Raw genomic sequence first — 11,769 nt, 5'->3', positions numbered from 1 at the left:
ACCCTCCGCTCGGCATGAATTTCGGGGACCGCTGAGCGGCCTGCGAATAGATCCACCTCGCCCCCACCCCTCTGCGCTTTCCGCACCGCTTAGATATATAAACATATTAACTGTGGCGGCGGCGTGCCCCTGCCGGAAATGCGCATTGTACACACGTAACTGTGTGTACGTGTGTGCCCGAGACTTCCAGAGGAAAGGAAGCGGGGGGGGGGCACGGCGCTCTGCGGGCGAAGCCCCCAGGCGCCGCGCCGTGCCCCAATATTGATTTATTTGTTCGATACGCTCTTCCAGATCGCTGGCAAGATCCCGTGATCGCTGCGCTTCCGTGGGTGTTCGCTCACCACGCCTCTGTTCTTCTGGGCCGTGTGTGTGTGTGTGTGTGTGTGTGCGCGCGCGCGCGTGTGAGCAAAAGCAAACAAATGCATTAATATTTATATGTTTATATAATCGATCAAAAAAAAAAACAAACCGTCTCCCTCCTCCCGTCTTTATATTGAAATATTAGCGCCAGGCAGCTAATCTAACCGATCAAATTCCGCCGAGGGAGGGAGGGAGGGAGGGGGGCCGCGGAATATGGCACCAAGGAAACGTAATTTAACTATCAAACCAATCTACATGTCTAATAAAAGCAAATCTGCTACAGAGAATTAGAAAGAAGAACAGCGCCTCCGACTCCCGGCAGGAAATGTTCTTTATATTAGAGATATACAAGCAGGTCCTGTCAGATGAAGACTTCACGAGACCGCCTTTCGGCTCGGCAAAATGGAGCGGCGGTCGGGTTCGGCACTCGGGGGGCCGGCAGGCAGCTCGGGGGAGTCGGCAGCTCGGGGGAGTCGGGCAGCGTAAGATTTTAAGGAGCCGCCCCGAGCCCCAGCCCGCTTCGATCCGCTCGCCTCCCCGCAGTGCTGGGCTGGCGCCTTGAACCGCATCGGCCGGGCAGGCGGACGGCAGCCGGCGAAGGAGGGCCCGGGTTGCGCCCCGGCTGGGAAATGGGGAGGCGGCGGGGCGTTTCTGGCTCTCCGAGGCGGCCCCGGGCCGGGGGGTTCGGCTTTTCGAGCGAGGCTGGCCGGCGGCGGCGGGGAGAGAGCGCTTTTCCCTGCCAGGACCTGATGCGATCCATTCAAGCCAACAAGTTTGGAGAATGTTGAGTTCAATCAATTCAGAGCGTCGAGATGGAGCCCAATTCAGTCCAGGTATTCGGTTCTCCTCTGTCCCTCCTGGCTGCGCCCCGCGCCCGGACCCCCCCGCGCCCGCCCCCCGCCCCCCAAACTTTCCGGGAACTTTCCCCGGGAACTGCCACCCCCCGGCTGGTCTGCCCGAACGGGGAGAATGGGGGTGTCTCGATCGGGTCCCTGCCCGTCGGACAGAGGGCAGCCGGCCAGCCCGCAGCCCCCTCCCCGCCTGGCCCCGAGTCGCCTCTCCCGAGACACGACCCGACCCGATCCGATCCGGCGGCCGGGGGAGGGAGGGAGGGAGGGAGGGAAGGAGGGGGAGGGAGCGCGTTTTGGAGATGGCTCTGCGGGGGCTGATGCTTTCTCTCTCTCTCTCTCTCCCCCTTCCGCCTCCCCCTCCCCCCGCAGTGGGTCGGCTCGCCGTGCGGGTTGCACGGACCGTACATTTTCTACAAGGCGTTTCAGCTCCACCTGGACGGCCGAGCGCGGATCCTCTCCCTCGGCGATTTTTTCTTTGTGCGGTGCCGGCCCGAAGACCCCGTTTGCATAGCCGAGCTGCAGCTGCTCTGGGAAGAACGGAGCTCCCGGCAACTTTTATCCAGCTCCAAACTTTATTTCCTCCCGGAGGACACCCCCCAGGGCCGAAGGAGCGACCATGGCGAGGTGGGAACCGCCGCGTCTTCCCGGAGGGAGCGGAGCGGACGGGGGGGTGGGTGGGTTTGCGGGGGAAGTGTGTCTGCCGGCCGGCCGGCAGGGCCCCGGAGAGAGTGGGCTTCGCCCGGGACGGTGTGCATGCCCGCCTCCCGGCGTGCCGCGTTCAGGAAAGCAGGGGCGTGAGACGCGGGTCCCTGCGGCCGGGGTCCCGGGAAGGCTGCAGCAGGTTGGACCGCCCAACCAGCCCGCCTGTCAGCCGGGAAGGCGAGAGGCCGGCGGCGGCTCTGGGCGAAAGCCGGTCTCGGCTCTGCCTGCCTGAAGGTGATCTTTCCTTACACCAACCTTCCTCCCGCCCCCGCCCCGCTTCGGTCTCCTCGTCACAGGCGCGCCGCTTCCCTTCATCTCGGGGGGGGGGAAAGCATCGGGGGCCCGCCCCCCTTTCCGTCAGTGGAGTTCCGTGTTCACCTGGGGCGCCTTGAACGTGTGGAGAGGCTTTGGCAGCGTCGTCGGCCTTCGGCTCTGGGTCTGTCGCATCCGCGGCGGGATGGGAGGCGGAAATTACGAAATGCAGGCCGGGCAGCGCGAACGAAAGCGCCTGGGCTGGGGTCGGCCGGCAGGATCGAGCGCGGGATGACAGGTACGGGGACGGAGCTCTCTCCACGCTCCCGGCCCGCTGCCAAGCCCGGGGGGGGGGCCCGGCCGGCACGGGCACGAACGCGGCGCGAAGCGGTGGCAGCAGCCCTTCTTCCCGCCACGCGACCGGCGCCCCTTCCCGCCTGCCAGGCCGGTGGGGGGGGGGGCGACCTCGCCGCCCCGTCTTCCCGGGCACCGTTGCCAAAAAAGGGGGGCCGCGGAGGCGGGCGCACGTGAGAATGCTCCCGCTGCAGCCCGAGTAGCCCCTCCTCGCTCGGCGGCAGGTTGCGACTTTACCTGGCGGCTAAATCCGAGCAAAGGGCGCCGGGCTCGCTGGAGCTCCGAGCGAAATGCGAGGCTTCCTTGGCAGACAGCGGTGGGGCCGGGGCTGGGCTTGGCAGATAGGCATCGTCTCCTTCGGCATCTCCGCGCTGGAGCTCCGGCCGCTGGAGAGCGGACGGCAGGGAGAGGCCGCTCGGTCTGACCTTGTCGGGCAAGCCAAGCCGAGGACCGGTGCTTCGAGTCCACTTCTCCGCCCCGCGGTGCTTCCTCTGAGCGGCGTGTGGAAGTGGGGGGGGGGGGCGCGTAGGGCCCTCCGGACAGCTCTCCGCCACCCCTCTGTTTTCGCAGCCCGGGAGTCCCTCGGGGCCCTGTGCAGCGCTCATCCGGCCTCTCCCCAGGGACTCGCCGGCTTTAGGAAGTTATTCCTTCCACTTGGTGGGTGATAAGGAAGAGGGGGGGGGAGAGAAGGGGTCACCCTTTTGCCTCCCTCAAGTAGCCCTGGAGGAAGATGCTCCGGAACCAGTGCAACTCTGCCTGAATCGCTTAGTGTTTAATCTGTGGACTCACCTGCATGTAGGAAGGTGTGTCAGATTCTAGGTATCCGGCCTCTCCCCACCTCTTGAGAAAGGACAGCCTCCCAAGCCAGGCCCCTGGTCTTGCACTTCTGGGTGTGCTATTCATTTAGCTGTCTCAGAAGGACGAACCCCACCCACCCCACCCCCACCCTCCTCTTCAGGGGCTAGTCTGCAAGGGGGTGCAGAGGGAGGACCCTTCCCAGAGAAGACGTCTGTGGTCTGTGGCCGAGAAAGCCTTCTTCTCCCCCTGAGGGGGTCAGATAGGTAATGGAGCCCTGCCAGTGATGAGCCGAAATTTTAAATAGATAGATAAAGATGAAATTCCTTGTAATGAATATTTATAACCCAGTCGAGCCTTGTTTTAATGAAAGGATGGGAAGTAGGCCACAAATCATTTTAATAGGCCTTAATGATCATCTCACGTTATACGGTAGGAACATGGCTGGAAATTAATCCAGCATTATGGGCAGGGATGTTCTGCACACCGGACGTCTCCTCTGTGTTCCCAACAGACCCAGAGGGAAAGCAGTCGGCTTGCTTTGCTTGTAGAGAATCCGCTGGCATCTTTGGCTGGGAACTTTAACTGAGGTGTCTGAAATATTGACTGTTACGAACACGTTTTCCTCGCTTGCCTGCTTTTACTCTGGAGAGGTCGCCACAACTTTGCCCCAGCACCAAGCGGGCAGAGGGTGCCCATGCTACCCCTTCATTCCCTGGCTGCCCTCTGCGGTCAGGAGAAGGTGCCAGAGAGAGCAAAGAGGCTGGGCAGAGGCCTGCAGGGGCAAGAGGCTTCAGGAGGCTTCTTCTAACCACCCTTGAAGAAGCCTCCTTGCTCCCTCTGTCATCTTGTTTATGGAAGCCAAAATGATTTTATCAACTTTAGTTTTTATATTGTTTGGGAGGAAACATCCCATTCAGAAAAAGTGTGTGGCTAAAGCAAAGCTTCTTTCTCAGTACGCAAGGCAGTTATTTTCAAGTAAGCTAACCACAGTGATAATTCTTTCATGTAAATGACATTGACAGCTATTTCCCAAGCAGAGAGATGGGGCCATTTCAAGTGGAGAAGCCCCCTGCAACACTTTCTAAGTCGGTGGGCATGGAAATTACTCTGGAGATAATTCATAGAGAAAAAAAAATAACAGACCGGGCTTGGAACAAGAGTAGTGTAACAAAAAGTGGTAATTATATACTGAGCTCAGTGTATAAAGCATGGCTGAAGTCCCTGCCCAACTTCAATTTCCTACGGTGGATGATAAATCTGTAAAGTCAGGGCCTTCCTGGGGGGGGGGTCAAAGGTCAGCAGGGCGCTTATGCTGAGCACACCAACGTTTGGTGCATGGCTGTGGTTGTGTGTGTGGGGGGGTCCTTATTGCAGAGATTTAATGGAGGCTTCTTGTAGGCACCTCTGTGGGTCTGGAAATGGCTGGAAAGGGACATTGAATTGATTTCTGGGGACTTCCGTCTGGGATTTCTTCCAAGCCAAAGAAGCTGTGCAGCTGTGTTAGGTAAGGCAACCCAGGTCTCCAATTTTTGAATGGTGGTGACCGTCATTGGTGGCCAGTGAAGGACTGATGCAGCAGGCCTTCCTCCCACAGGAAGGGCCCCACGGGAATTGTCAAGGGAAGCTCAGTGGACATGAAGCAGCCCAAGCCATCAATTGCTTAAATCAGCTCTTCACTTTCAAAACATACCAGGGGGCAGGATCCCTCCTAGTGCTTCTCCCCGATTACTCTGGTGCAGCTTCAGTGCTTGGTGCAATCGGTCTCCAGGTGACCATGCAGAGCCCTGCAGAGGAGGATCCTTTGGCTGCATTTCCTGGCTGTTGGAATGGCGTCCCGGGAGGGTGGCTCCTTCTGGGGCCATTCTCCTGTCTGTTTGCATGGATGCCTGGGCTGAGCACAAGAGGCCCTGTCAAAAGGCCGCAGCGTAACAAACTTACATTTGACCATGGAAGCCAAGTGGCAGCAATAAACGTTGCATGCAGGCAACGAGCTTCTGAGAGGTGTTTCTCGGCAGAAATGTTTGGAGCTCCACGGAGAAACCTGGAGTTGGAAAAAGCCTGGGAGCAGTAGCTTTCAGCAAAAAAAAAAAAGCAAGAAATGGAAAAATACAGTATTCAAAATGTTTAAACTCTGCATCTTGGGGGCCTCTGGCTCTACAATGAAGTTAGGACTTCTTGGGGTCAGAAAAAGGGGCCTGAAACTACAGGTTGCAAAAGTGACTCGGAGGTGGACAGCTCCACCAGTAGTTTGCAGCTGCAAAGGATACATTTCATAGCAGAAGCAGGATCATAATTTGTAGCTGAAAGATCTAGCCAAGGTTGCTTGAGGCTGCTGCTATCATTAGTCCAAACTTTTGGTCTTTGCCCTGAGAGGGCCATGTGGTGCCTTTCTGGCCATAGTTTGTCAGTTTGAGATTCTAGGTGGGCAGTACGGTGGCCATAAGTCAACCACATAACCATGGGGGAGGCCTGAATGGTTATGGCCTTTGGTGGCATCTCCAGAGATTGGTGAGATACCCCCTAAAGAGTAGAAGAAGAATGTGACCACGTGCCTTGAGGCCAGAGGTCCAGCCGGTCTCTGCAAGTGAAGTGGTAGCCACGTGGCCTGTGCGGAAAGGGACACGTAGAGGGCATCTGATTCAGGAAGCATGCAGCGATTGGCCTCCCAATGCAGTGAAAGAAGTTCCTGCTATTTTATCTTTGTGAATTGTGTGCCATGAGTTGTGGAGAACTCCACAGAGCTCAGAACTTTCTCGGAGCCTAGCTTGTGGCAGGTGTGCCATGTTTTCATTATGCTATTTTGGCCTGTTAATCTTCAGCTAGTTTTGTCCTTTTGGAGTTGTTCTACAGTATGTGTCTATCCAGCAGATTGTGCAAATCTTTAAGCAGGCAACTGTTGCCCTAAATTTCCTGCGTACCTTCCAGAGCTGGTCTGGCCCAGGCCAGGCTGTGTGGCAGAGACTGAATTCCATGAATCTGGAATTCCTGGACTGAAGCTTGTCCTGTGCTGTGGGCATTCTGGCTGGCAGTCTCAGCCACCTTCGATCTTCATACCAGCAACCATGGGCCGTTCTATGGGGAGAAAGATTGGGATTTATCAAACACTCAAAAACACAGATATACAGGTAGTCCTCTACTTACAAAAGTTCATTTAGCGACCGTTCAAAGCTACAACGGCACTGGAAAAAGTGACATGACCATTTTTCCCAGTTACAACCTTTGTAGCATCCCCCTGATCATGTGATCAAAATTCAGGTGTTTAGCAACTGGTTCATACTTATGACCGTTGCAGTGTCCCAAGGTCATGTGATCACTTTCTGCAAACATTTGACAAGCAAAGCCAGTGGAGAAGTCAGATTCACCTAACAACCATGTTGCTAAATGAACAACTCCAGTAATTCACTTAACAACTGTGGTGAAAGGTCATAAAATGGGGCAAAACTCACTTAACGAATGTCTCAAATTTGGGGCTCAATTGTGGTCATAAGGCAAGGACTACCTGTATATCCCACCAGTATTCTTGTGATTTAGCTTATAATAAAGCTGGGACCAGATCTACTGAATTGTTCTGATTGAGATGAAGAGGTGCAGGGGGTGTGTGTGATCCCTCTACACCAGGGGTCTTCAAAGTTCCCCTTTTATGATTTATGGACTTCAACTCCAGGAATTCCTCAGCCTGTTTCCCCTGTTGGCTGAGGAATTCTGGGAGTTGAAGTCCACAAGTCATAAAAGGGCCAAGTTTGAAGACCCCTGCTCTACACCTTATCTCCAAGAGAAATTCCCACTGAGCTTCTGAGAACTTATTCCCTGCTACGTACGGTGTGGAAGCATAACAACAGAACATGATATGCATAGTGACCGAGGAAGCCGGCCTTATAAAATCAACAAGATTCAGAATCATGCTGGATTCTTGGTGCCTTCATGGACACATCGGTATAGTTTTCCTGCAGTTCAGTGGCAGAGAAATTAGTTTGAAGCTTTAAAAAAAATGCTCAGCTCCTTAACTTTTGATCTGAGTCATTCTGTGCATTTTGAAACTTAACACTTAAATATTGTCCCATTCCTCCAGAGTGATAGTCAGTGCTTTTTTTCTAAAAGAAATAGGTGCCGGAACTCACACATGTCATACAACCCACCTTGCCTACCCTACAAGGTTCCATCCAAAAAAGGTGCCGGAACTCCGTTCTGAGCGTTCTATGAGAAAAAAAGCCCTGGTGATAGTCATTTTAGAAAGCCAAGTTCCTGTCACTCCCAGGTATTCTTGGTGCTGAGACCAACTGTGGTAAGATGTGGCTTGCTTCCCTCCCAAATGCCCTTCCTTTGAAACACCGAGATGGGCTCCTGAACGCCTCGCCAGATAGACTGTGGAACTGCTGCTGAGTGTACTTGAGATGCTGGTGCATACAAATGACAGACTTTCATGCTAAGCTTTGTCGCTTATGGGGCTCTAACAGCGGGAAGCTCTGGCTGGCCTCCTGCCCACTATAAGCCATCTAAGCCATGGCTTTCATTTACCCCTTTAAAACCATAGTTTCGTAATGAAAGTTGAGAAGCTGTGGCGTGGTTTCCATAAATCTCGCTGGAGTGCTCTACATCTTGATCTCCCACATTCTTTTGTAAGAGAAAGGCCGTTGTTCCCATCATGCCTAACAGCCAGACTATGGTAGGTGATGGTCCCCCTCCCCCATACTGACACCTTCCTGATTTGGAGCTGGAGGTCAGCAACTCTGAGCATTAAATCCTGGTCTTGGTGCACACTCTGCACACTCCACCTCAGACAGAACAAGATCCTGAGCAAGATGGAAAGTGTTGTGTGGTGTTTGTTTTTTTAAAAAAAATGTTTTAATTGAATGTTTTAAATAAGCATAGGGGCAAATTAATTTAGGGGATGACTTTATTTTTAGTTGCTTAGTTACGCTGTAGCATATTCCTAAGCACAAGTGAAATAAATTGGGTCTCCTTTTTGGGCTGTTAATCATACTTACTGAATTGCCTTTGGGGCAAAAGTACCCGGGATCGTTGAGGTCTTCCCATGGGGGTGGGCCAAATGCGGAGGAAGAAGAGATCATGGGCTTGCTGGCACTTGGGGGCTTCTACGCAGGATACTCTTTGAAAGGGAGCTACCAGCAGCACTTAAAGATGGTTCTCCAAGGCGTGCAACTTCCCAAACTCCATCCCAGACGCCCAAAAGAGCTACACACACACCTTTCCTTCACTTTCAGGGTGGTTTTATGGCACTTTTATGGCAGCCCCGCCCAGCTTGAACCCCACAAAAGCTGGCCTGGGTCCAACTGGGCATTTCTGGTCTCTAATTCAGGACTTCTCAGACTGGGTTCTGTGAGAACCTAATGGTGATCCACGAAAGCTGAAAGGCAAAAAATTAAAAAGTTCAAACAAATGGAGCCAATTTTCTACCTTTGCCTCCTGATCAGGGGTTCTGGGAATTAAAAAGAAAAGAAAAGAAAAGAAAAAGAATAGCCTGGCCTGAAAAGGTTTGAAACCCCCTGCTCTAGTCCATGACTACATTGCAAGAAATTCCAGGTGAGATCAGCTTTTGGTGGCCTTAATCTACTGGCAGGGATGTTGGATTTGCAGAATTATATGGAAAGCGGGGTGCTGATGTTGCATGGTAGCATGTGTGCAGGTGTATACATGCCACCCAGTGTTACATACAGAGCTGGCTGGGGAATTCTGAGACTTGAAGTCCACACATCTTAAAGTACCCGAGGTTGAGAGATACTGCAGTAAATAGTACAGGCTTCCTATAAATATTCCTAAGATTATATGCATGTGATTCTGTACAAAAATATCAGTAGCTGTTGGACTTGTTAGCTTAATCCGTTAACACTTCCACTGAATAATTGCTGGGGATAGTTTTATTTTCCAAAGACAAAATAAATTAGCGATCTAATTATTTGGGGGTATTTTGGTTTCTTTGGTTTCAAAGTTATTTAGATATTACTGTGCCTTTTTCACAAAACCATATCATTTCTTCTGCCTGGGGGCTGTTAGTGTGACAGAGTTGGGTTCCTTCTGCACATGTTAATGTTGATGGTGAATAATGTCCCGATTGATCGTGATATCAGACAATGAAAGATTATGGCAAAGGCCCAGCCGCACATGCTCAGTCGAATTATGTGAAAACTGCCCCATTGTTCTGTTGTACCCAGAAACAAGTAAATTATTTACAGATATTTGCTAATTAAAGCACATATTGTTTTTTCCCAGCACAATGGGACACAATGCAAACAAAAGCCAAAAAAGAAATCTGCATGCATAATTCCACTGGGCAAATGCAAAGGGCAATGCTTCTTGCTAAGAAAAATATGTCTGTCTGCCCAGAAAGGACTCATCTCAGGGTAATTTATTTTTATTTTTTATTTTAATTCCATTTATATCCCGCCCTTCTCCGAAGACTCAGGGCGGCTTACAAGCTTAGCAGTAGCCTTCATTCTATGTATATGCCTGCTTATTAGGGCTTTCACACACACCCCAAGCGGCATTATTACAAAGTCAGCTTAATTGCCCCCAACAATCTGGGTCCTCATTTTACCTACCTTGGAAGGATGGAAGGCTGAGTCAACCTTGAGCCTGGTGGGACTCGAACATGCACTAATTGCAGGCAGCTGGTGTCACTTAAGGAGGCATTAGCCCACTGCTCCACCAAGGCTGTTGGTTTGAGAGCAACAGCCTTGGTGGAGAGCAGGCAGGAAGAGTGGCCCACTGGGTGTCCAAAGGCCTGGACTTCCATGATTCCCATAGTTCAGTGGCACCTTGTTGTTCGTCTCAGTCACCAGTATACGTCGGCCTGTTGGTGAAATGGTGTTGAAGCATTTTGAGAGTAGATCTCACCCTCTTGAAAGGCAGATGCCCTTACAGCCACTTGAAGGCAATCGTCCTGTTTGCGACCAGCAGCATGGAGAGCTCAAGCGGCCCATCCCAGAAGCCTTCCTAGGTGAAGCTGGGCTGGACCATTGCTGACTGAAGGGGGTCAAGGATGGATCCTCCCCCACTCTCAGACTGCCCACGGGGATGGGAGACAGCTCTGGGTCTGGTGGGGGAAGGGGAAGGGAGCGAAGGCCCGTCACTTCCCACCAAGCACGAGAAGGTTGCCCTGTAGCAGACCAATGCATCCAAAACTCTTGAACAGCCTTGCTTGGTCCACCACTCCATTCCCCTCTCCCCTCTCAAACTGAGTTTGTGTTGATTTGAGGTAACTCAGGAGCCCCAGATTCTCTCCCGGGTTCTCTCCCTGAGGGGTAGCATTGTCCAAGTTTGCTAAGTCCTTTGGTTTTAGATTCACGTCATCGTGAGGCAGGATGGATCATTGGGAAGTGGATTTTAAGAGTGTGCAGGGCTCTTTCAGTACAATCAGAGATGAGACACTGGGCAGAAATCCACCTGTGTTGGTGCTAAACTGTCTGTGCCTGTTGATAGTATCATGTTGTTGAATGCCTGGATCGAGCCCATTAAGCCAGGCTTCATAGTCCAGCATAGAATGAAACCAGACTTAGAGCAATAGTGTGGGGTGTGTTGAACAGTGAAAGGTGCTGTACAAATAAATGCTGATGACAATTATCTGAAACCGTGTAATTTGCACAGTCATATTCCACAGATGGGGAAACCTGCTGTCTGTCTTCCAGAATGCCATATGTGCCATTTCTGTGCAAAACTACAAATGACAATTCTTTATATCTCAGAAACAATTGTCAGTTAATTAAAGCCTCCAATTTGCATGTGTGCAGGTTCTGTAATTGTAGCGTTCTGGTGTGTCTGTGTGGATTTGAATGCCAAACTTCTGTTGGTTGAATCTGAGATTGTCCCTCCTGCTAGAAAAGCTGCTGCTCATCTGGGATGAGAGATGGGCCTTTGAGGAAGAATCTGAATGTTCAGCCAAAATGCACTCTTCAAAATGGGAACGTTGGCTGAGCTCGGCAACTGAAAGATTTGGAAACTCAGCGTTGCACATGATCTCTTCCTGGGATTTGCCTTCTGGATGCCCTCGGAGGTGACCAAGGAACCCATCTGAAGATGGGAAGCGGTTTGAGCTTTGCTTTCCATTGGTTATAGTAGATCTGAGAAAGGGAATATTTTTTCTCTGGAGATGGTAAAAGCCTTCTCCTAATGGGTCCTCAGGGACACTGAGCTTGTCGATCAGAAGGTTGGCAGTTTGGCGGGTCGAATCCCGAGTGCTGTGTAGCAGAGTGAGCGCCTGTTACTCGTCCCAGCTTCTGCCAACCTAGTAGTTCGAAAGCATGTAAAAATGCAAGTAGAAAAATAGGGACCACTACGGTGGGAAGGTAACAGCGTTCCGTGCGCCTTTGGCGTCTAGTCATGCCGACCACATGACCACGGAGACGTCCTCAGACAAGCGCTGGCTCTTCGGCTTTGAAATGGAGATGAGCTCCGGCCCCTACAGTCAGAAACGACTAGCACACATGTGCGGGGGAAC

At 52.1% G+C, this 11,769-nt stretch overlaps 1 protein-coding gene across 1 annotated transcript in view; it reads left to right on the top strand.

Annotated features, from left to right (window-relative positions):
- The first annotated feature begins 741 nt into the window (after nucleotides 1-741).
- ARID5B (AT-rich interaction domain 5B) overlaps nucleotides 742-11,769 on the top strand; it is a 152,939-nt gene continuing 141,911 nt past the window's right edge. The window contains exons 1-2 of the mRNA XM_083364179.1: nucleotides 742-1,193; nucleotides 1,581-1,835. Of these exons, the coding sequence (XP_083220305.1) occupies nucleotides 1,173-1,193; nucleotides 1,581-1,835 (276 nt within the window). The 5' untranslated portion in view covers nucleotides 742-1,172. The remainder of the gene's footprint in view (nucleotides 1,194-1,580; nucleotides 1,836-11,769) is intronic.

The sequence above is a fragment of the Vipera ursinii genome (assembly GCF_947247035.1).
Source record: "Vipera ursinii genome assembly, chromosome: 5".
In the NCBI taxonomy this organism is placed as follows: Eukaryota; Metazoa; Chordata; class Lepidosauria; order Squamata; family Viperidae; genus Vipera; species Vipera ursinii.
The sequence above is the reverse complement of the archived record's forward strand: the minus strand, read 5'-3'. Positions and strand labels throughout refer to the sequence as shown.